The 26302-nt window shown below is 41.3% G+C and overlaps 1 protein-coding gene across 17 annotated transcripts in view; it reads left to right on the forward strand.

Annotated features, from left to right (window-relative positions):
* The window catches only part of ABLIM1 (actin binding LIM protein 1), a 325523-nt gene that overhangs the window by 175383 nt on the left and 123838 nt on the right, over positions 1 to 26302 (forward strand). For all 17 annotated transcript variants that reach the window (XM_053312321.1, XM_053312318.1, XM_053312316.1 and 14 more), the window contains exons 3-4: positions 3289 to 3472; positions 9352 to 9461. In XM_053312321.1, the coding sequence (XP_053168296.1) occupies positions 3289 to 3472; positions 9352 to 9461 (294 nt within the window). The remainder of the gene's footprint in view (positions 1 to 3288; positions 3473 to 9351; positions 9462 to 26302) is intronic.

A 26302-nucleotide genomic window follows, 5' to 3' on the forward strand; every position in this document is an offset into this window, starting at 1 on the left:
GAACAGTCGAAGAAGAATCAAAGTTAGAGGAGCAGCAACTGTGTGAAAATTTGACTTTCCTTTCAGTACAAGAACCATTAGCTGGTCTTTTCTGTTATCTCAATCCATCTTTATGCTATCACGCTATTATGATCCTAAGAATGTAGTCTTTTTTGTATGTTCAAGGTTAGGATGTTTCCCAGTGTTCCAGCTTTAACAAAACCTCAGTTGCTTTGATCGTATGGCATTTTTGTTTGTGTGTGATCCTCTTCCTACAAAATATTTTCTCCCTCACTGTTACTCTACAAGATTAGATTGATATGCTGAATTTTCTGATGAGATCCTGAAGAGGGGATTGTAGTAGAAGTTTGCTCAGTTATGTACGGATATTGAGTTGTATTGCGACATGTTAGTTTGCATGCTTTTAAAAACATTTTTAAATGACCTTATTTTGGTGATGGTTCTTACCTTTAAAACCCTAAACAGTTTAAGACTTATGTTTAAAGCCCTAAACAGTATGAGGTGTACCTGAAGGACTGTATGCACCCCTGAACACTTAGACTGGAACCTTAGACCTTGCTTTGAGAGCATCGAATGACCTGGAGCGTTCCCAGAAGGTGATTTTACTTTGATTAACCACGGAACAGCAAGTGTGCTTTCACATATTGTCGAAGTCCCTGCAAGCTATCAGGGAGCACTCCATACACGACCCGAGTTTTTCATTGATCATTGGAGTTTAGCCCGAATTATGTCTGGGGTGTAAAAACCTTTTTGCTTCGGTTTTTAAGGCAAATTAGAAATATCCGTAACTTGTAGTACTTCACCCCTCTTAATCACATGGTAAAGCCTGCTGCCTGGGAAAGCTCCTACCTGGAATTCTGCAGACATACACAGGAAGCGGGGCCATTTTGATAGCAGCTCTGGTTCTCTGAAATGTGCTCTCTGGGAGACCTGACCAACTCCCACATTGTACACTTTGATTCTCATGTATAACAAAAACCTGGCTGTTTGAAACAGCCTTTGTTGCTAGATAAGCTCATCAGCTGGTTTTGTTAATGATTTGTATTTTAGTTTGTTGCTAATCATATTATGAATTTGTTTTGATTGTGGATTTATATTGTTCTTCTTGTAAGCTACTCTGGGTCCTACAGAAGAAGGGGAGTATACAAACTTTAAAATAAAATAAATAAATAAATATTTTATCTTTCCAGACTGATAATGATCATGATATCAAGGGATGGTTGACGTTTCATAAGTCTGATCAGATGGAGAGAGTTCCACTTAGAACAATAATGCTAGTGTTTGCTCATTATTAAAGGAAGCTGGCTATAAGCAGGATCTAGTCTTTGCCAATCAGTGAATAATACTTGCCACATCTTGTCCAATATGTCTAGCATAAGTAGAATCTTCATGGTACTATGTATATTCTTTAATCTAACTGTACTGGCCTTATAACGGATAATTTGATAAATGGAGATAGTGCCACCATTGTAAAGTGGCATTGCATTGAGGTCAAAGGAGTAGTATGAATGAAATTACTGAAGCCATCCACTAAGAGCCTAACAGAGATCTCTTGAAATGAGAAGCATTAGTATACCAGCTCATTGAAAAGTTAGGCTCCAGTTCCTTGGAATAGAAGCTCACCTAGTCCAGCATTCTGTTTTCAGACATAGTCAGCCAGATGCCGCTGTCTTTCAACAAGATGTAGCAATTTATATTACTTACAGAGAGGATATGGTTTGCTGTGAGGTGAATAGCATTGGGTGACAGGGAGGAAACAATGATTTGTCCTTTGCTGTCAGCCATTCCTCTTTCAAATCCGAAGGATAATTGTAGTAACGAACGTTCTCATTGGATTGAAGAATTATTAATAAAACTGTGTTGATAGACATTAAGAAGTAAATACTTTGGTAGGATAACTTTTATAAAACAGATAGTGGATAAGATTATTCATTCCAATGTGGAATCCTGCAGATGAGAAGCATAGTGTTGAACGTGGATAGATTATGGAGACTTGCATTCAAATAGGTTTGAACTAACTGCAAAGCTACAGTAGAGTCTCTGCTTCGCTTTTGCATCTGTAAAACTGGAATGATGACAACTCACCTGACAAGGTGGTAATTGAAAGGATGAATGGGATACAGATTTTGGATTAGTTCATGTCCTTTGAAGTACAATGTGAATGGCAGCTAACTGTCTGGACCCTGAAGGACTGGGTGTATGATAGCCAGCTGCTTAGTATGAGCTTGGGCTACTCCCTGGAATAATGAAAACTAGATCTCAAGGCAATGAAGCAAAGTTCTGACTGTTTGCCCTACCTTGGCTGAAGTTGGTTTCAGGATGATGAAGGAAAGAGAAATACTTGATAGTTTCCATTTGAATGTTTTATTTTAATTCTTTTTATCGTAAACGTTTATGAGATCATGCAAATAAAGCATAATTTATTTATTGTATTCAATAAACTTGTATACCATTGTTCATAAAACAGAATAGTGATATAAACTTTTTGTACCCTACTATAAAAGCAATATATACAACAAACAAACAAAAAAACAGATTCTTAAAGAAAATCCAGTAAAATGACAGTAGCAAAATCTAAATCAACATATGCTACCAAACAAAACTGTAGATGGCATCAATGGCCAAAAGGCTTCTGAGAGAAGATGCTTTTCAGTCACCTCTGAAAAGGAAGCAGGGATGAGGCTGTGTGAATTTCTTTTGGAAGTGAGTTCCAAAGCTTTGTAGCTGCCACAGGAAAGACACTGCTCCTTTCAGAGGCTAATATAGCTTCTATGCAGGATGGAATTTGAAATAGGACCTTCTCAGAAGATCTCAAGTGTGGAGGGGCCTCATATGGGAGGAGAAATTCTCTGAGACAGCCAGGACCCAAGTCATTTAGGACTTTAAAGGGTTACAACAAGCATTTTGAATTGGACTTGGAAACAAGTTGGCAGCCAGCTCTCTTTAAGACAAGTAATATGAGAATATCAACCCACATACACCAGCTACTGGGCATTTGACAACAGCTGCATTCTGCACGATGATAAATATAATGTATAATAGTATGATGATGATTACTTCTCATTTTCTTGACTGATGCGTAGTAGGATTTCCAAGCATGTGGACTGAAGCTGCTATCACAATTTGTGCTGAGTACTGTCAGCAAGACCATTCTGCGTTCTCTTGGACTGCCATTGGTATCCCCTCTACACTTCTCATAGTGCTTTTTCTACCAGCCCAGCCCCTCATGTATCTCTTCATGTTCTAGTGAGCTTTTCTTAACTGATTTGTTCCTGTTTTATTTCACAGTGTGTGGGTGCGACTTGGCTCAAGGTGGCTTTTTTATTAAGAATGGGGAGTACCTCTGTACTGTGGATTACCAGCGGATGTATGGGACCCGATGCAACGGTTGTGGGGAGTTTGTGGAAGGAGAAGTCGTGACTGCTTTGGGGAAAACTTACCATCCCAACTGCTTTGCCTGCACTGTGTGCAAGTAAGTCAACTGATCCTGGATAAACATTATAAGGATCAATGCTTAATTATTATTATTATTATTTTAAGAAAGAAAAGCTTGTTCAAATAGTACATAAATGATACACGTTCTGTAGATCATACTTCTTTAATTGTTGTTGTTGTTGTTGTTTATTAAAAATATGTATACCCCATCCCTCCAGTATACTACTGTTCATAGCAGCTCACAACAATAAAATAGATACAATCTAAAATAAAACTAATAAAATTAGCCAAATTAAGTAAACAAGTTAATAGCCCAGGCTAAAACCACAATCAGAATTAAGTTTCAAATTAAAAATTATTTTAAAAGCTAAAAATTGAAAATTATAAAAATTAAAAACTAAAGACTAAAAAAGCCTACCAGATATAACAAAAAATGGAGCATTAAAAAGCCTCTTTTAAAAGATATGTGTTTAGTTGTTTTTTAAAAAAAACACTGAGGGAGGGAGCATGGTGAAGCTCTTCAGGGAGGGATTTCCAAAGCCAAGGGGCCACAACCGATAAGGCCCTGTCTCTAGTCCCCACCAGCCAGATCTCTGTTAGTGATAGGGCCATGTGCAGAGCCTAAGATGATGAGCGGAGGGCCCTGGCAGGTTCAATTGGGTGAATGCGGTTCACAGGTACCCTGGCCCCAATCCATGTAGAGCTTTAAAGGTCAAGACCAGTACCTTGAATCTAGCCTGGAAGTGAACCGGTAACCAATGAAGCCACTGCAGGGTGGGTGTGACACTCATGAAGTGACTTGTGCCCATGAGCATCCTTGCAGCAGCATTCTGGACCAAATGAAACTTCCAAAATGTCTTCAAGGGCAGCCCCACATAGATCGCATTGCAGTAGTCCAATCCGGATGTTACCAAAGCATGAGTGACTGAGGTCAGGTCCGTTCCTTCTCCAAGTAGGGTTGCAGCTGGCGTACCAGCCGTAGCTGGTAAAAGGCACTTCTGCCTCTATTGAAGACTGTGGTGCTGAACTAGAAGCCACTGATCTAAATCTAGTCAGGATGGCCACCAAATGTTCTGTTAACAGAGAGAGAAACAATATCTCCAAAGACTTGCCATGCTCAAGGTTCTCCTGTACACCTTAATGGTGTCTAGTACCTCCTGAGCTGTACTGTGTTTCTTCATAATCACTGTTCTGGACCTTGGCCACATTGATATAGAAGCCACATATCTCATTACTATATCCGTGACTGCGTCAGCCAAAGTGTGACTTTGGTAAAGCAGAGATTGGGTTACATGTTTTTTATTCAGTTAGCTAGTCACCCTGACAGCAACACTTTTTTGGGGGAAACTTCTTCAGTGGCCTGGTTTAAACATTACATGGAACCATGGTTTAATTTTGGTTCTGCATGACATTCCTTAGTCTAGAGCTACATAGGAAGCTGCCTTATACTGAGTCAGACCATTGGGATGAGGGGCACTCACTAGCCCTCTCAAAACCCTGAACAACTCCACTGGGTGTGAGCTTCTGCAATACGGGCAGAAAAGAATCGCTTCTTTGCCACACATAGCACCTGAGCATAAATCTTCAAATGCGCTCTATGTTGTAATCTGTCGGATTCAAGTCAGGTCTTTCTTCACTTGCACTCCAGTCATCTACCATGCTGCTTCAGCCCCCGTAGTTCTTCCATATACCAAGAGGCCAGTTTCGAAGTGGGTTGGAGAGGATGCTTATAAGCAATCATGACTACTGTCCTGGTGAGTTTACTGTTCCAGTCCTTTTTCCCCAGTTCCACCAGGGCATCAACAGGATCACTGGCAGAGCCAACACTTACTCCTTCCAAGGCTTCTTGGAATCCTTTTGGATCCAATAACCTTCTCAGGCAGACCATCCTAATAGGCCCCTCACCCCTGTGGAGGTGGGACATGGTAGTGAATTGAACCTTAACCAGATGATGCTCCATCCATGACAATGAGTCCCCACCCACAGCATACTACCCTGATCAGAGTGCAAGATCAGATCAAGTGTGCGACCAGCAATGCGTGTCGGTCCTAAGACGACTTGGGATAGACCCATAGTTGTCATGGCCACTATGAACTCCTTAACTACCCTGGGCAGATTGGTCCCAAAGTGAACATTGAAATCCTCCACCACCACAAGCCTGGGGGACTCCAACACCAAGCCTGAGCTTGTCCACCAGTTCAGTTAAGGACTATTCTTGGCAGTGGGGTGATCGGTACACCAACAGAAGTCCCAGTCTATTTCTGGTCTCCAAACTTAAGTACACACATTCAATATGGTCTGACACTTCAACAGGGATCCTGGTCCCTGATGTTCCTGAGCCTTGGGCTCATGTGCTCTCCCCTCCATGTGTGAGAGGAAGAAGGCTTCTCCTTCCCATCATGGTTTACAACAAGCTGGGATTCACCATCAAACCTAGCGGTTTTGACTTACTCCAACCATTGTTAAGGATCAAGACCCAACCCCAGGTATGAAACTGGGATTCAGCCTGTCTCTGGATTCAATTTGTGTCACCCTGTGGCAGGGTAGAAAACAAATATGATTCACTGGACGCATTTTCGTTTTCCATTACCATATTATCAGGAACTTGTGTGTGAGTGTAATGCCTGTACATTGTTAGCAGTATTAGAGATTTACTACTTTTTCTCAGGCATAGGATTAAAGCGTTGGCTGCTGAGCAGCTTTCTGCTGGCCGTAGGCCAGAAGTTGTGATTTAATGATGCTCATGGTAGCTGCAAACCTTGATAATTCCCCTTGAAATCAGTTTTTAACTTTGCAATAAATTAGGCTCTCTTTGCATAAAGAAAAATAGCTCAGCCGGCTCTAAAAATAGAAACATTAAATATGTCACTAACAGATCTTTGCTACCAAATCCAGTGCTCCATAGGCGGCATTCACATCATGGGCATTGCCAGTATTAGGCTGCCTAGGGATGTGTCTGGAATAAATTATTGAATGCCCCTGTCTTCCATGCAGCCAAACAGTCTAGGTACACCATTACTTTAACAGCCTTGGCTTTAGGGGTGCCAATGAGCTGCAAGCTGTGCATGCTCACCAGCTTTTTGGTGGTTACAAAGGTTGAGGCAAAGGTCCAGTCTTGGCAACAGTAGCAGCAGCTGCTGTGTTTAGCTCCAAACAGTTGGGCGAGGAGGCAATGGTTGCATTTTTACTTTTTCAGGTTTAATTGCAGAAATAAAAACAAGTGCAGTCTTCATTGACTTCAAGGGTGGCAAACAACAAACAGCATGGCAGCTGCATTTAGACCAGGGGCGTAACTATAATAGGGCAAGGGGAGACAGTTGCAGAGGCAAGTCACATGACTGACTCCCCCAGCTGCGCACCTGCCCGGACTTCCTTCAGTTGTATTCATCCTCTGAAATTGATGTGAGAGACCTGAAGCTACCAGAACAGAATGTCTTTCTCTAGTACCATTAAATGACTTGCATTGTCCACAATTTACAAAACCCTTTAAAAAATAATTTAGGATGATGTTCTATTGTGGCACATAGGAGGGGTGTGTGTGTGTGTGTGTGTGTATCACTATGCTTTTTGTTACTACTATTCAGCATCATTTAAGGGGGGTCCACTTTAAAATCTTGTCTCTGGGCCCACTCCAACCTTGCTACACTCCTGATTTGGACCATTCAAGACTTTCTTTTTTAACAGAGCATAAGGCAAGATTGTGAGGTTAGCGGTCTAATTCAACTTATATTGGCTGTGGCTTTGCTTTTATTTGTGTGTCTTTTTGTTTAATGGGGAGGAGCAGAAAGAATAGCATCTGTTTTCAATGCCTATAGGTCGGACTCTGTCACATGCATGTTTATGTGAGAGTAAGTCAATTGAACTCAGTGGGACTTATTTCTGTGTAAATATACATATGATCAGATGTCTGTGTAAACATACATATGATCTACATGCCTACTGCCTTACCCATGGAAAACTCTTCTGAGTATCTTAAATCCATCTTTTTAAAAAGCCATGACTGCATTGTAATGTGCACGTACTTGAGAGTAAGCCCTTTGAACTAACTGACTTACTGAAGTAAAAATGCATCGGATGGGAGTATAGGAGGAATTGAGGGTTCTATCTAGCAAAGCCTTGTAATACAGCTATTAAAAAAAATTATTAGCATTGTGTCTGAAAAATTACTGAGATAAACTTTAGCCACCTAAGCAGGTTTAAAACAGCTTAGCCTGATTGTCTATAGGCTGGCTAATTTCAGTCCTTACTTATCTGGGTATGTTTAAAAGCCTTCTTGTTGTTTCATATTTGTAACATTTGCAAATCAGCATGCCCAGCTTTCTTCTTGGACACAGGGTGGAAACTCTTGAAACTTGCTGAAATCAAGCGAACACTCAAATATTCTCTTCTACTTTTCTGAAATCAGAGCTTGTTGAGAAAGTAGGGCTGGATTGTTATTGAGAGTTGCCCTTTTTATGCATTGATTTTCATGTATAGTGTGCCATTATCTTGCTTCTAAAGGTGCTCTAGGTGTTGCACCTCATTTTTATCCTCACAACTTCCCTGTGAGGTAGGTCAGTCTGAGAAGGATTGCTTCTCAGTAGCATATGACTCAATGGGAACACATATAAGAATTTACAATTAGGATTGAATGCTGTATTCCGCCTAGAGACTTGGGAAGTGGGTGGTATACAAATTTATAAAATAAATAAATAATAAAATAAAAAATTAATAATTTCTTTAAAATATTTAGGCAGTGTTCTCATGACAAGAACAATCGTGGTTAGCATTAATCATGCTCAGCAAGCCCCGAGCACTCCCACGGACTGTGTAGTGAGAACCTGGAATGTCTGGGCAATCCCGGTTAAATCTCTGTGGTTCAACAGGGATTGTTAACCAGAATTGGCTCCTAGTTAAATGTTGAGTAACGGCAGAAATTTAACTGGGATTGCCCAGAAATTCTGAGTTCCAGTGATACGCTCTGTGGAAGCATGCAGGGCTTGCTCATCATGGTTAACTCTTTAACCAAGATCATTCTCTTTGTGAGAATGTGGCCTTACAATTAAAACTGATGTTTAAAGGATCTCATGGCTGATATAGAAGCCTGTGTCAGACTTCTACTTTACATGTATTTGTCTAATCAGTTTTTAAAACCAGCTAACATAAGTTTGGAATTAATAGGGAAAGCCATTTAAGAACATAACAACAGGCCTGCTGGATCAGGCCCAAGGCCTAACTAGTCCTGCATCCTGTTTCACACAGAGGCCCACTGGGTTCAAAGAAGGTCTGGGTTCAAATCCTCACTCAGCCATGAAGTTCATTATGTAATCTAGTCACCAGCTCCCAGCATAAACCACCTGAGATGGTTGCTCTGAGGATAGGGAGCCCTGAACTCCTTGGACAAAGGATGAAATAAATATGACATTGCAATTCTATCACTACATAATATATGTACATAAGCAACAGTTCTTTCCATTTAATATGGCGGATAGGTATTTAGAAATTGCACACAGGTAAGCATGCATAGGAATGCTGCCCCAGTGCCGTGGGTCAGGGCCCCAGATCTCCTAAGTACCTAGCTATGCCTCTAAGCATAAGACAGCATAATCTGTGGGCCACTTCTCCAAGCAGGAAATATTCTTGTATGTTGTGTCTTTATAAAAACTCTTCATACTGCATCTTTTTTCCAAAGCCAGGCTATCAGACAGTCTCGTCTAACACAGGCTTTTCTCCCACTGGAGGTGCATTTAGTCTTTGGATTCCTTCCAAATGCCTGGCTTTGCCAGTGTTGCATATTGAACATTTTTGGCCCTTGTTCTTGTGAGATATTGATTTGCAACAAAGGCGGTGGCTGAAAGGAGATGAGAAAGAGACAGAGAGAATGAAAACCACAAGGATAACCTTGAATTAAAATCCTTTTGTTCTCTTGCTCTCCAGACGTCCTTTCCCACCAGGAGACCGGGTTACATTTAATGGAAGAGACTGTCTCTGTCAAATGTGTGCTCAGCCAATGTCGTCCAGTCCAAAAGAACTCTCCAGTTCCAGCAGTAAGTACTCCATAACCTTTCCTAAGTTCCCAAATAAATTGAAAGCCTGGATGGGTTGCTCTCTGTTTTGTGCAGTTTGCTCAGTCTCTAGCCTCAACAGTGTTGGCTTTTTGCTGCAGCTCAGTTCTGCATTAGAGAACTCTGTATCTGTAAGAATTATTCCATGCATACCGCCATGAACAATTTGCCATTGTTTTGGTTTTACGGTATTTAGGAAAGATACTTTGTGAATTCGTCTCTTCTGCTAATTCTATGCAGTTTCTTTTAGCTCAAGGGCATCTTAATCACAGTCCATGGTGCTTTTGTTTATGGATGCTCATAGAGTATAGAATCTGGTTTAGCCTTGTCAGAAACAGCAAAGATTTAAGCACTGAGATTCCTGTTAAAGCACCATGAAGGAAAATTTAAAAATAAATTTGCAGTATTTAAAATAATTGCCTTAAAAATCTCCTGAGGATTAAATGAAATACGAAAAGTGGTAATGCAGCATTAGATCTCATAGGTCCTTTGTGACTGAAAGCTCATATTTGACTTCACTCTTTGAAGTCAAATATATTTGACTTTTAAAGCTGATCTGTTGTGCTTCACTGGAGTTTCAAAGCCTTGTCTTCTCATAACTCTCAGAATTGGAAAACTAGCCAAAAGTAGTGTGATCTTTATATGGAACAAATAGATATGTGTGCAGATGTGTATTTTATAGTTACTATTTGTCTATCCTGGGATTTTGGTTCTGTTAGGACTTGGACAAATTCTTGTTTGGGGAGCGGGGCGGAACCCTGTAAAACATGAGCCCTGTTCAGATCTTATGTTGTACCTGTGTTCAGATGTCTGTACAGTCATATACATTTTTGTGTGGGTGACTGTACATGCATTCATTTTAAAAGTGAACCTGGGCATAAGTCTCTCAAATACATGGCACAGAGTGGAAGTGCATTCCACCTCAAATGTGAATAACTGAACCTGAGTACAAATCTGTACTTGTGTACACTGTGCACAGAGTGTAGGAGTGTTGAACAAAAAGTGTGAGTAGGGCTCTGGAAAGAATAACATGTAGTCTGATCCTTTCTTACCATATCTATGTGTTACTCATCTTCAGGTTATTAACTCTGACTTTAAATCTCTCAAACTTTCTAGAAGTTTGGGATGGAGACAGCTGATCATCCACTTCTCCCTTCTTGACAATGCAATGTAATTTCAAAGGCCCAACACATTCCAGATTCACAGACTTAGGACCTTGGCAGATACTATGATTGTGATTGTACACACAGGGCAAATGTATTCATTCATGAAAATCAAGACTTCCGCTAAGCAGGGTAAGCTCAACCTCTCCTCTGGTGCTTGTGTAGCAGTATGCCACTCCCCTTGTGCAGGGCTTACCATTCAAAATGCCACCTGGGGTGCTCCAACCTTACTCCACCCACTGCTGCTGTTTCTCCTTCTACTTATATTATAATTATAACAAGAAAGCAATGAGTAGAGTATTATAACAAGAAAGCAATGAGTAGAGATTATAACAAGAAAGCAATGAGTAGAGTAGAATAGGATCTAGAGGATAAGTGAGATAGAGCATAGTGCCCTATATATAAAGAATTAAAGCCTTTGACTCAGAGCCAACTCACCTGCTGAGCTGCTTGAGTGGGCTTCCCTTTTAAAACTTTTTACTTTAGACCTTCGGTAGATTAAAATACTGCCACCAGACACTCTTTTATCAGAGACTGGACAGCCTGGACTGGAGTGCCACATCCTAGACTTCTCTCTTTATCTTGCTATTGGGCAAATATAAAAACCTTCCACATTGTATGCCTGGGAAGAAAACAAGGTAGCGGAGCTGAACACTAGCGTACAGAGATGCTGTACACTAGTGCCCCCCCCCCCCACTTTCTTCTGAGTTACTAACCAGCTGAAAGGCTGGTAAAAAGGAAAAGGACAAAAACAGTTTATTCAGGACTGCAGACTGGTTCGTCTGAGTCTCTAGCTTTTTAGATGCACATAAAAATTACTTAGGCTGGTTACAAGAAATCTTCAAAGGACCCAGATCTTTCTTAGGGGGTACATAATGGAACTTAGTTGCTCAGTTACAAAGAACTATTTAGGACTATACAAAGCACACATAGAAAGCAAAATAAATTCCTAACACAAAGTCTGACTAAACAAACCTTTCCCTATGCTAGATTCCTGAAGCCAAAAAGCCCTGGCTTCCTTTCCTTGAAAACTCACCAAAATTCCTGATAAGAAACAAGCCTCCTACAATTTTGTCTTTCAAGGATCTGCAGAGTCATACCGTGAGAGCAAACTCCATGCTGGATTCTCTGCTTCTCCGTACTCTCCTTTTCCTCCTCAGCAGCTCTCACCCACCTGGTGGATTGATTGGCCAAGACCTGGGGTCACCAGTCTGTCAGTCAAAGATGAGAGTTATCTTCCGGTAAAATCAATTGGGGGTGGGGAGGCTGGTCACTACACACTACTCTTCTGTCCTCCACACATACTCTTCTATGCATTTCCCCCTTTTAAAATCCAGTGAGTGGGAGGAGGAGGAGGAGCAGTGATGGTAGCTGGCCATGTCACTAGTGCAGGTAAGGAGGACACTGGCTGGAGGCAGGAGGCAGCTGCTGGCAGGCATGTGATGAACCCTGTCCCTGTCCCCGTCCCCACCTGCCACCACTTAAGGTAACCACCCCAGTCCCAGGATTCCCTTTAACAGGGATTCCCAGATGTTGCTGACTACAACTCACATAATACCCAAGCAAAAGCCATTGCAGCTAGGGATTCTGGCAATTGTAGTCAACAACATCTGGAAATCCCTGGAACATTGCCCAGTCTGCCAGACTGGAACATTGCCCAGTCTGCCACATTGATGGGCCAACCGTTAATAAGATTCCGATTCTTAATCTTGAAATATGAATGTCATAGTCTTAGATGTTGTGTGTGAACTATTGCACTCAATGTTTAAAACGTTATGCCTGTTTCAAAGTACAGAAATTAATGATGTGCCCAAAACACAATTAGGTGTCTGAATCATGGGCACCAATGTTCGTTCACATTTTTTAAAACAATGAGCTGAATGAGTTATGTTCTGGTTAGCAGTATCAAGGCAGGGTGTGCACATGTGCATTATTATGTGCCACTATAGAGATATAATGTCACCTTAAGTGGCTCAGTGGGGAAATGCTTGACTAACAAGCAGAAGATTGCCAGTTTGAATCCCTGCTGGTACTATATCGGGCAGCAGCAATATAGGAAAATGCTGAAAGGCATAATGTCATACTGCGTGGGAAGTGGCACAGAATACATGTATTCTACCAAAGAAAACCACAGGACTCTGTGAGCACCAGGAGTCGAAATCGACTTGTCGACACACTTTACCTTTATAGAGATATAATATGCATGTGTGCACCTGCATGCACACACTCCATAAACATGGAAGGAAAGAAGTGTATTTTACAATTCTATTCTATTTATAAAATTGGATTTTAATTTTCTTACACTCCATGTTTAAGTATAATAAAAACAAGGCAGGATCTAAAACAAGGCAGAAGCAAAGCTGAAATATTTAAATCTAAAAAGGAGCATATACATTGCAAAATATGCAAAGAATGATTTCTTTGTGGAAAGGGATTCTATTCCTACTTGGAGCTTATTCAGTGAGACACACAACTTTACAACATTATTCCATTTGTATGATAGGTTGTGCTCCTTCCAGGCAGTATTTACTTGATCAAAATAAGTAAGTATGTATAGTAACATTAAAAATAAATTCCTATATTTAATATTTTTGATTACTTATTTTGATGAAGTAAGTACTGTCTGGAAGGAACACAACCTATCATACAAATGGAATAATGTTGTAAAGTTGTGAGTCTCACTGAATAAGCTTCAAGTAGGAATCGAGTCCTTTTCCACAAAGAAATCATTCTTTTTTAGAAATGCTTATCAAAAATAATCAAAATATTTTCCGCAGATAATAAAAGCATGTATTTTCTTGATAATATATATTATCCTTGATAATATCCTCAATAATATTATCTATGTCCTTCTAAAATTATTTAGTGTAGTTGTCTCATTGTATATAAACAATCACCTTTCATTACATGTATTTATCTATGAGGACTTCCGGTATATGAAATAGTTTATCTTCACTAAAAGCACTCATAATGCTTCACTAAAAGCTTCACAAAATGCTTCACTAAAAGCACTCATAATAACTACACCACTAGACAGTTCAGTGTAACTAACACTAAATGGAATGCAGTCATATTCCTGATGATGATGATGATGATGATGATGATGATGATAAGTAGTAGTTAACAATCAATGGCCACAGTTAACAATCAATGGCGAGGCACTTGGACAGGTTAGCATTAGAAGAGGCATTTTCCAAGGGGACTCACTATCCCCTCAATTGTTCGTAATCGCCATGACCCCACTTTCACAAATACTAAACAAAACAAGTCTCGGATACCAAACATCTAAAACATCCAGTCAAATCAACCATCTGCTGTACATGGACGATCTGAAGTTGTATGGAAAGTCCCAGTCAGAAATCGAATCACTGCTAAACACTTTCCGTATATTCAGTAGCGATATAGCAATGGAGTTTGGACTAGACAAGTGTGCTGCATTAATAATGAACAGAGGGAAAATAACAAAAACAGAAGGAATAGAACTGCCCAATGGAAGCAACATCAAGAACCTGGAAGAGAAAGAACCTTACAAATACTTGGGCATTCTCCAGGCTGATAACATCGCACACACTGAAGTTAAAAGAAAAATTGGAAGTGAATACATCAGGAGAGTCAGAAAAATCCTCAAGTCCAAACTCAATGGCGGGAACATCATACAAGCCATAAACACCTGGGCTATACCTGTTATTAGATACACTGCAGGAATAATAGACTGGACCCAGGCAGAGCTAGAGACGCTAGATCGTAAGACCAGGAAAATCATGACCATCAATCATGCTCTGCACCCCCTCAGTGATGTAGATAGGCTCTACCTCCCTCGCAGCTCAGGTGGAAGAGGAATGCTGCAAGTCCATCAAACATTAGAGGAGGAGAAAAGAGGCCTTGAAGAATATATAAGGGACAGTGAAGAAGATGCACTTCAAATGGTCAAGAACGCGAAACTATTCAACACCAATGAAACAAAACAGGCCTACAAGAAAGAACAAGTCAAGAACCGAGCAGAAAAATGGAGAAATAAGCCCCTGCATGGTCAATATTTACACAATATAAGTGGAAAATCAGACATCACCAAGACCTGGCAATGGCTTAAGAATGGCAACTTGAAGAAAGAAACAGAGGGTTTAATACTGGCTGCACAAGAACAGGCACTAAGAACAAATGCAATAAGAGCAAAAGTCGAAAAATCCACAACAAACAGCAAGTGCCGCCTTTGTAAAGAAGCAGATGTAACAGTGGACCACCTGATCAGCTGTTGTAAAAAGATCGCACAGACTGACTACAAACAAAGGCATGACAAGGTAGCAGGGATGATACACTGGAATATCTGCAAAAAATACAAGCTACCTGTAGCCAAGAATTGGTGGGACCATAAAATTGAAAAAGTTGAAGAAAATGAAGATGTAAAAATATTATGGGACTTCCGACTACAAACAGACAAACATCTGCCACACAATACACCAGATATAACTGTAGTCGAGAAGAAAGAAAAACAAGTCAAAATAATCGACATAGCAATACCAGGGGATAGCAGAATAGAAGAAAAAGAAATAGAAAAAAAATCACCAAATACAAAGATCTACAAATTGAAATTGAAAGGCTGTGGCAGAAGAAGACCAAAATAATCCCAGTGGTCATTGGCGCCCTGGGTGCAGTTCCAAAAGACCTTGAAGAGCACCTCAACACCATAGGGGCCTCAGAAATCACCATCAGCCAATTACAAAAAGCAGCTTTACTGGGAACAGCCTATATTCTGCGACGATATCTATAACCATTGACAATAAAATTCTGGCATCCCAGGTCCTTGGGAAGGATTCGATGTCTGGATAAAAGAAACCAGTCAGTAACACCTGTCTGACTGTGTAAACAAGAAATAATAATAATTCAATTTCTATACCGCCCTTCCAATAATGGCTCAGGGCGGTTTACAAAGAGAAATAACAAACAAATAAGATGGTTCCCTGTCCCCAAAGGGCTCACATTCTAAAAAGAAACATAAGACACACACCAGCAACAGTCACTGGAAGTACTGTGCTGGGGGTGGATAGGGCCAGTTACTCTCCCCCTGCTAAATAAAGAGAATCACCACGGTAAAAGATGCCTCTTTGCCCAGTTAGCAGGGGATAGCAAATATCGAAGAACTCATGCTACACATTTCTTGTTATATTATCAAAGAATCACATTTGCTGAATCCATCTGGGAAGAAGGTAACGTTTTCTTTCATTTTGAAAGCAACAGAGACCTCGCAGTGTTCCAAAGGCAAGCTGCAAACATGTGTAGCAAGGTGGTACAGCCCAGTTTTCTCTAAAAGTATCCTCTTCCGATGTGGGTTCACCTCCTTGTCCACATGTGGCCTTTTGGCTGCCACACTATGACATGTGGGGAAAGAGGGGATTTGCAAGCAGGTAATGCTAGGAAAGAGAAAAAGAGCAAGGACAGTGTTGGGGGTGGGCTGGATAGGAATGAAGTTTTACGGGGGGGGAGGAGCGGACAAGAAAAGTCAAGAAGGTCAGAAAAGACAGCAGAGAAGGGGGAAGAAGGGGGAAGGGATGGGTGGGAAGAGGGATCAAAGAGAGATTCGGAACTAGTAAGGAAAGACAGAATAAGAGAACGAAGGAAAAGAAAGGGGGAGGGGAGCCCAAAGAGAAGAGCACTGCAAATGTAGTAATGGGATGTGCAGGAGAAGGGAAGGGGGCGGTTAAGGTTCAAAAAGGATTCAAAAGAGTCAAAACAGCAGCCAAAAACTGTGCCCCAAACTCTGACCATGGTTTAGCATTAGTCTGTAAGTAATTCTGTGGGTGCTGTATTGGAGAGATGATGATTTGCAGGTAAAATTTCTTGAGGTTTTGTTCATCTCTTGTCAGTGTCACAACAAATATATAAGACAGTTATTCTCACGATCACTCAAAAGCGAGCTAAGGGAGCTTAGCCCGCTTTCCAGGGATCGTGGGAACCACCGGGCTCACAGGCAAGCACGGTGCTCCCAAGGCGGCTAGCCCGCCTAATTACTCCTCCCCTTAGACGAGGGTAACAGAGCGAGCGCTCCATTAACCTCATCTTTTTGCTCGTGTGTTGCTGCAGCGCTTGGTGACACATGAGTGGACCCCCCTGCAAGCAGCCTCCCGGGCTCGGGGATCTCTCCAGGATGCCCCACACGCTCGCATGGGGCATCCTGGAACTTCTGCGGGCCACGCAGCCCCCAATTCCCGCAGCCCCCTGCCCACTCTGTGATGGCGCCGGCAGTCGTGTGGGTGGCTGATCCGGTCGCCCAGGGCTGCCTCTTGATCGTCTGTGGGGAGAGCAGGCTAAGCCCGTTCTCCCCGCAGAACCCCCTCCGGCACTTCACACCAATCGTGTGAAGCACCTCAATGTGAATGTTAAGATTTGCTATGAAAAACACATACAAATACAGAGGGCAAAGTTTGGTAGAGTTCTGTAAACAAACTTGAGAAACTGGTATCAGTAACCATTTTTCCTACAATGAAAGTTCTCATTTTCTCTCTGATGTGATTCAACCTACTCCCCTGCTCTGACAGGTGAATTTTAATGAGTGTAAAATATTCCAGATCTTTTGCTTCTTTCTGAAGCAGCAAGCTACAGTCATCATCAATCCTTCCCCTCCTTTGAAGTCGTGTTTTGGAATGCATTCCTATTCAGAAATAAATCTTTTTAATAGGATGTGTTTCTGTTACTTGGTTAATCACTCTTAAGTAGATTAGGAAGAAAGCTTATTTAAGAGAGGCAGGTGGGGAAAGAAGGATGCAAAAATTTTTAGGGTTGCCTTAATTGTGGATTTTAGATGAAAAGCGATAGCTGCATCTGCCAGAGAAGTTTCTGCTGTTAATGTTAACATTCTGTCTGCTTTTCTGCTGAATGTTTTTATATTGTTTGTTCTTCTTTTCTTTAGGGAAAAGAAACATTTAAAACAAATAGTTGAAAGATAGCTTGAGTGTTTTTCTTTGTGAAATTCAAGAGAAAGTGAATGCATTTTAATATCAGGGCTAAATAGGTTAAATGACTCAATAAGCATGACCCAGATATAATAACAGAACTCAGAAGTATAATTAAATGGGAAGGCTCTTGATTCATCTCCAACTTTTCTCTATAGTAGAGTTCTCTGGATCCATACTCTACCTTTTACCTTTTTGCATCATTAATATATTTCCTCAGCTCAAAACACTTATCTTTCTTTAACTCCAAAGCACCCAGTCTCTGATTTTATTCATATGGTCTCTTTCACACTCAATTAAATGGACCAATGTGGGCAATTTTAATTCACAATCAAGTCCTTTTTACTGCAAGTCAACTAACTTCAAACCCAACCTAGTGAATTAGTGTCAAATTTTTAATGTGGTGGTGGGCTACATGCTGTCCAGCACTGGAATTTTCAAATTTTTTAATGGTGGTTTTAAAGGGCCTCATATGCCCGGGAATTGCTTATTAGCACAGACAAGGATAATATCTCAAAATAGCAACCTTGAAAAGAGAAGGCCAAGTTATGTGTAACATGGCCATCATTCACGGGTCCACTCCATTCAAGTGGAAGGGTTGGTCTTGCCTTAAGACTAAAAGGAGTGCACAAGAGAAGAGTGCTGAACCTACTTTCACACATGCTTTATCTCCTCTCAGTCCGTTGCTCCAGGTGCTTTTCTGCCTTTTCTAATACTGCCTTTTCTAATACTAAAGCTGAGCAGGGATGGAGCAATGGACTGAAAAGGGAAAAGGGAGGTTCAGTGTGATTTGCTGATGTTATGAAATGGCTGACTTGAGCCATTCTCAACATACCCGGTGTCCTTGGATGTTAGAATATGAAGGGGACAAGGACAATGGGGAAAGATCTGGCCTTGTGGTAGCAAGAATGTATTGTCCCCTTTGCTAAGCAGGTTCTGCCCTAGTTTGCATTTGAATGGAAGACTTGTGTGAGCACTGTAATTCCCCTTACATTCCCCTTAGAAGATGAGGTTGCTCTGGGAAGAATATCTGGATGCTTGCATGCAGAATGTTCCCAGTTCCCTCCCTGGCATTTCCATGATAGGGCTGAGAAACACTCCTGCCTGTAACCTTGAAGAAGCTGCTGCAAGTCTTTGTAGACCAGGCCTGCTCAACTTTGGCCCTCCTGCAAATGTTGGCCTACAACTCCCATAATCCCTGGCTATTGGCCACTGTGGCTGGGGATTATGGGTGTTGTAGCTGGGGGTGGGGGCTAAATTGAGTAGGCCTGGTGTAGACAATACTGAGCTCAATCGACCAAAGGTCTGATTCAGCAGCTTTATGTCCCGATGTCAGAAAAGAAAATATTAGTTGTATTTATCATTATTATTTCAGTGTCTACAACCAGTAGTTGTAGATTGCATACAAACACAGAACAGAAACATGGGTCTGGCAGACATCTATCATCTTGTAGTTTTTAAACGAAGAGGTTATAACCCAAACCTTTTTTGTTGTGATAAGAGCAAGTTCACTATGAGAAACTTTGCTATGACTGTAACAGAGTTAATAAACATCATGCTGTCTTCAACTCCTTGACTCAAGTCCAAGAGGAAAAAATGTTAGACTATAAATGGTGCAGGTACATGTCAGAAAAGCAGAGAATGTCATTCTCTCCTATCTTAAAAGATCTGCACTGGCTGCTGATAAGTTTCCGGGCAAAGTGCAAGGTGTTGTTTATAACCTATAAAGTCCTAAACAGCTTGGACCCTTGGTATTTAAGAGAATGTCGTCTTTGCTATGAACCACACCGCCCATTGAGATCATTTGGAGAGGTTCGTCTGCAATTGCCACCAGCTTGTCTGGTGGCTACTCGGGCACGGGCCTTCTCCATTGTTGCCCCGAGGCTTTGGAATGCACTCCCTGCTGAAATAAGAGCTTCCTCATCTCTTACAACTTTTAAAAATGTAGTCAAGACGCATTTGTTCACCCAGACTTTTAATTAGATATTCTTTTAATTGTGTTTTTAATAGTTTTAATGTTTTAAATTTTAATTGTTGAAATGTTTTATCTTTTTATTGGTTGTTTTTATTGTTTTGTTGTAAACCGCCCAGAGACTTGCGTTTGGGGCAGTATACAAATGTGTTAAATAAATATAAATACATACTCGATAGGAATACTGAAGAACTGCTTTGTATCCACAGCCTATTATTTTGCGGAGGGTGGGGGTGTCATGGAAATACAACCTGAGTCTTAGCAGATACAATGTTTAGTTACTGGTTATGGAGTGAAGGCATTGCTATCACTTTTCTGTCCTCTCTGGGTCTCCAAGGCCTTGTGTGAGCAATTTTAACCCTGGTTCAGGCACCACTGCAGTAAACTCAGTGCTGTGGTCTTCATAGATCTTAGGAGCTACAAAAGGAAAAGAACTGTGACTCATGGGGGATCCACCTTGTGATAATGCAAGAGGAATAGAAAGCAACCAGTGGAAGTAGTGCTGAACAGCTGTGGGCATGCTATTTTAAGTATTTGTACACCTGCCCATTTGCACTACACTTTCAGGGCTGCCTGTCACTAGGGATGTGCACAGTCTGGCTGAACACTGGTGCGGCAGCAGGGTTGTGTGTTTTTAACCTTTAAGCAGGAGGGAGGGTGCTCTTACCCCCTCCATTGCTGCATTTCCCCCACTGGCTCTGTGACCAAAATCGCTGATGCGGGGTGACAGCATACCTTCTTGCTGCCCTAGTCATTGTCAGACCGGAAGGGGCTGGTGCGCATGTGTGCCCACACGCACCGGCCACTTTCGGTCTGACGCAGACTGGGGCAACAAGAGGGTATGCTGCTGCCCCGCACCAGCGATTTTGGTCACAGCATCAGTGGGGGAAATGCAGTAGGGGAGGGTAAGAGCACCCTCCCTCCTGCTTAAAGGTAACCCTCCCACGACTGCCAGTTTGACCAAACAGCAGACCTTCCGAACCGGTTCAGTGGTCCGTAAAAGGATTGCCGAACAGGTTCATGCACATTCCTACCTGTCACGTGCACAGAAGCATAGGCTTATAAAGTTGCATTCTGTATCATGTTGGTCACCAAATATAATACCATTGGCTAACAACCAGTACATCTGCTTCAGAGCTCAGCCAGTGTGTTTTTGAGCAGTAGATGTTTCCTCCTTTCTCCAAAAGTACTTTTTGGTTTCCAGGAATATATCCTTGAGGGTCATGTAGCACTTAGGCACATATTCCTGGAAGCTAAACAGTACTGAGAAAAACAGGGTATAACAATATGCACGTACATATACCTCATCATCCCATATTTGGCTGTGCCAATTTTATCCAAACTGGCTCCTTCATGTCCTTTTGACAGTTGGTATAGACCAAACCTTTCAAAATGATGAGGTACTTTGATGCTATTACTCTCTCTTTCACTACTGACTGTTGATTTTATTGATTACTGTTGTTTTATTTATTGTTTTATATCTTTTAAATGTAAACCACTCTGGAAATATTTATTGCAGGGTAGTGTACACATTCATTAATAAATAGCTAAAATACTGTCCCAGTGACAATGTGGTCCATCGGCAACCTGATATTTGCCACTAAATTCAAAATTCCATTATAAGACAAGGAGATTGTGTAAGGTGACTTGTTGCTGTTTTGAATGTTGATTGTTCTGGTGTCTGGGAAATGGATGTAAATGAGAGAAACTGTTTCCAGACAACTGATGTTGGTAACTTCCCCCTCAATTTCTCTTTCCCATCTCACCAATGGCTTTGCAGTGGCATATTCCACTATCTCTGCAATACTTTTGTACTAAAAGCAGCTACTGCTACCAGGGTGGATTTGATTTAAATCAAACTGATTTAAATCACGATTTAAATCACGATTTAAATCACGATTTAAATCACTAGCAGGGTGGATAAAAATCAATGATTTTTTTAAAAAAAATCAAAAAAATTGGATTTAAATAAAAAAATCCAATTTAAATAAAAAAAATCTGATTTTTTTGATTTTTTTAAAAAAATCATTGATTTTTATCCATCCTGCTAGTGATTTAAATCAGTTTGATTTAAATCAAATCCACCCTGACTACTACTACTATTTATATACCAGTTTTCAACAAAAGGTTTTCAAAATGGTTTACACAGGAAAAATAATACAATAATATGTCTCCAAAGGACTCACCATCTAAAAGAAACACAAGGTAGACAACAGCAGAAACAGCCATTGGCAGGATGCTGTGCTGGGGTTGGATAGGGCCAGTTAATTTCTCCTTGCTTAACAGAATACATGTTTGCAAAGCTTCTTGCCTCTTCTATTAAATTTCTGTGAGGTGCTTATAAATATAAATTACAGGTCCTTCATGAAATTGTTACTTTCCCCTTAACTGTGAAGGCACCTTGGTAATGAGAATGCTGCATTATTTCTGCTCATGAGCACTAGGACTCTTGCCTTTTGCCTTTCTAAAGAAGACCCAACTCTCAATTCAAGGCTGGTGTCATCTTGGTAACTGTCCTAATTTTCTCACTAACTGAAATGGAAACCAGGCTTTGTAGCAAAAGCACAAAAACAAGGCTCAATTCTCTGTTCCGAGGAACAGTTCCAAACCATTACTCTTACCTGGCAACAATTTGTGACTAAAAAGAGATCTTGTTGCCTGCAGTGAGAAACGTAAATCTCCTCAGTCAACTTACTTGGCCTTTGGAAAATGTGTAATGATGCTTTTAAAAATAATTTTAAGTCCACACAAATGCTTATAACGAATACAACAGGGTGGGGGTGGGGGGCACAAGAGGCATTCCTTTATGAATCATCCCTAGAGGTCCTCTTAGGAACACCCTGATCCTCCACCAGTCCACAAAGCTTTTATCAAAGCAATGGTTTTGCTTCCTAGTTTCCATTCTGATATTCCCTAAACCCCAGCCACAATTCTCCTCTATGTTTGTACCTATGTTTCCTCAAACAAGGTACTATAAAATGTATGTGGGTGTGTTTTTAATACCAAGCCATGCAGAGATGCTCTTACCCCTGGACATTGGGGCCAAAGTCCAGGGCCTCCACAGCCCCTGGGGAACCCCAAATCCTTTTTAGTCTGTCCCAGGTGGTTTGGTCACTCAGTAGAGCCTAAATATGCTTAATTTGCAGGGGAGGGGTGGCTTCCAAAGGCATTTAGGTCCAGGCTTCAAAATTATCTAGGTGCACCTCTGGAGCCATGTTCAGTCATGGCATCCCATTGTTCAGAAGTCATTGTTTTCAAAACGCCCTAATGATTCAGGGGCGTAACTATAGTAGGGCAAGGGGAGATAGTTTTCTGGGGGCCTACTGCCATGGGCCCCCCCCGGAGGCAAGTCACATGACTGACTCCCCCAGCCACGCACCTGCCTGGGCTACCTTCAGTTGTATTCATCCTCCAAAACTGATGTGAGTGTTAAGACCTGGAGCTATCAGAACAGCATGTCTTTCTATAGTACAATTAAATGACTTGCATCGTCCACAATTTACAAACATTTAAAAAAAATAATTTAGGACGATGTTCTATTGTGGCTCATAGAAGATAGATAGATAGATAGATAGATAGATAGATAGATAGATAGATAGATAGATAGATAGATAGATAGATAGATATGCTTTTTGTTACCACTATTCAGCCTCATTTAAGATTTCTTTACTTCATGAGCTGAGGCTCAGTGAGGGGGGGCATTTTAAAATCTTGTCTCTGGGCCCACTCCAACCTTACTACGCCCCTGTAATGATTTGAAATATCTTTGGAAAAGAGAATAAAATATGAAAGGGAAAAGTAGTTTTAAAGCAGATTCAGTTTGGTTCCTCTTAAACAATGCATGGGATCAACATATCAAGATGCCAAGAAGTTCTTTGCATCCTCTTATGTCATCTGATCAAAATGGCTTTCTAGTGGGAGGTCTCTCTCTTCCTCTCCACATCTGTAGCAGGTATACCAGTATGATGTAGTGGTTAGTTGTCATGACTCAGACTTCTGACTCAGAAGGGTCAGAACAGGAACGAGAGGATTCGCCTGCTAGTGAGGGCTCAGAGACACAGCAAAAGGATTTGGCAGGGAGACCAGACTCTGGAGCTGAGGATTCAGAACAGCTGCCCGACATGATTTCTGATGAGGAGGAGGCTGGGATTTAACCTATCTTGAGAAGATGTCTCAAGAGGAAAGCTCAGTGGGAGTCACGCAGGCGCAGGAGATCACAAGAGAGGAAGCAGAAGTGCTGACTCAGGGAAGCCTGATTGGCTGCTGGTTCTCTTGAGCCATATATATTTAGCAGTCTGTCAATTGCTCAGATGCTGTTAGCAACTTTTGCTGACTGCAGACCGTGTGCTATTTTGAATTTCCAACTTTTCCGAGTTCCTGTTTGCCCTTGTTTGTGCTTTCCTGCTTTGTTCCGTTAATTCCTTCTTCTGGTGTCCTTCATTCTTATTTCATTCCTTGCTCTGTGTTTTCTTTTCATTTATTATGCAGTTATGGTTAGAGGGGGTACCTAGTTCAGCTCGGGGGACTTAATTCACTTACTATTTTCTTTGTGAGCCTTTTATTTTCCTTTGTGTATCTTCGCTGCTACTTTCTGTTAACTCACAGGGGGAGTACTGAAGGGGGTTGTAAATCCTGTTGGGTTAACTGAGCTAACAGATTTATGACATTAGTGTGTTGGATTAGGGCTGAGGAGACTCAGGTTCAAATCCTGTCTCAGACATGACATTCACTGGCTTACCTTGGGTCACTCCCTCTCAGTCTAACCTACCTCACAGAGTTGTTGTGAGGAGTGGCGGCTGCTGGTCAGTGGAGCAGCGGTGGGGGCAGAGGGTAGGAGAGAAGAGATACCAGTCATATTTTTTGTTATACAATAGTTGCTGACTCTCTTTTATGCTACTCTTGATTTTTATGGTTTTATGTTCTTCACTTTGCTGTTACCATATCGTACTGCTTTGGAAGGCTATACTAAAAATTAATGCATTTATTCCTATAGAGGCCAAGCATGTCACTTGGTATTCATGGCTCCCAGTATTTCCAGTGGACCTTCTGGAAGCACCCACTGTTTTCAGTTGCCATTCTTGCCATTCATTTTTGTACATCCCAGCTAATAATCCCTTGGGGGCTTCCCCCCACTTTCTGGGATCATAAAGCACCCTATTCAGTGCCAGTCAGAGGCGTATCTAGGGGTAGGGCAGGCAGGGCACATGCCCTGGGCGCCACTTGAAGGGGGCGCCATTTTGTAAAATTAATTTTTTTTAAAAAAATGGCTGCCAAAAACAAAATGGCCACCGTCCATGCTCAAATGGCTTCTGTGAGGCCCTAGGTCATGCCAGGCCTTGCAGAGACCATTTGAGCATGCGCGGTGGCCATTTTGTTTTCAGTGGCCATTTAAAAAAAAGATTTTTAAAAATGGCCACTGCACATGCTCAAATGGTCCCTGCGAGGCCCTAGAGGCTTTTAGTCACATGCACTCCGATCCTAAGCATGTAAACTCAGAAGCAAATTCAAGTAGTGTTGTTTACACTTATTGCAGCAGCAAGCAGCCCCGTTTGATCTCTTATGGGATAGCAGAATGTCATATATGGAGTTACCCCAATTTCATAGGATTTAAAGACAACCAAGCATTTCACTGGAAAGGGAGTTTCAAAAAATGAGTTTCTTGTGATCTGATTGGCAAAGCCCTATTTTGAAGATAAAAATAGACTTGGGAGGCAGAATGCTTAATGCTCATTTTAGTCATTTGTGAAGCTATTTTCAAGACGTTGGGTTTATTTTAGTCTATTAAAAGACAATATGTAAGTTATTTATATATGGACTACTGTTACAAGCACAAAGCAAAGTAAAATAGTAATGATTATAAGGGTTGACATGTTGAGAGAGAACCATTTTTTCATATTTTGCTATTTAAGCAATTTAAGAACATAAGAACAGCCTTTCTGGATCAGGTGAGATTAGAAGTTAGACTTCTCTCATATGTGCACACACATATTCATAGTGGGGGAAGAGAAACAGTGACTTAAGCAAGGGGCACAAATCACACACAAACACATATGGGTTGTTTTTAAAAAAAATCTGAGGGAGACAACAAGCCCAACAGTCAGCTTTCTTGCTCTGCAATTGCATTCAATTGTGGGTAGGGGAAGAGCACAAGACTCAGGAGAACCAATATGATTGGAAGAGCAGAAAGGGAAGTTAACCTTTTTTTGATTCTCTGCTGTTGCTGATCTCCATGAGACCCAATGCAAATTCACAGGTGGTGCAACAGCACCCTTGTACACACACCCCAGATCTGGCCCCCAGGTGGAAGCCCTGCCTCTCGATGGTGACTAAGTTCAATCTCCAGGTGTTATTCATTGGGGCGTATCTTTTTGGACCAGGTAACCCCTGTTGCACAGCAAGTAGGTGTGGTAGGAGGATGCCAGGCTTTCCAGATCTCTGACCTTACTTTCTCTCTCTGGAGCGAATAGTCTCTGGTTAGCCCTTGGCCACGGGACTGCAACAGTATTATTCATTTCTTTAAGAAGTATATTAAATCTATAGAGTGTTGTTTCTTTATTTTAAAGAGCTGGGTTTGATTACCCACTATGTGCTTAATATCTTGGTGTTTATATCATTACACAATTTGCCTGGGGACAAGCCGACACCATGTGCCCAATTCTGCCACAAGATACCTGCTTATGCTTTCTCTTTTCTTCATTTCTGAGATTTGCTGCTTGTGTCTTTTGAAATCTGTTATTTTGT

The sequence above is a fragment of the Hemicordylus capensis genome, chromosome 3, assembly GCF_027244095.1.
Source record: "Hemicordylus capensis ecotype Gifberg chromosome 3, rHemCap1.1.pri, whole genome shotgun sequence".
Classification (NCBI taxonomy): domain Eukaryota; kingdom Metazoa; phylum Chordata; class Lepidosauria; order Squamata; family Cordylidae; genus Hemicordylus; species Hemicordylus capensis.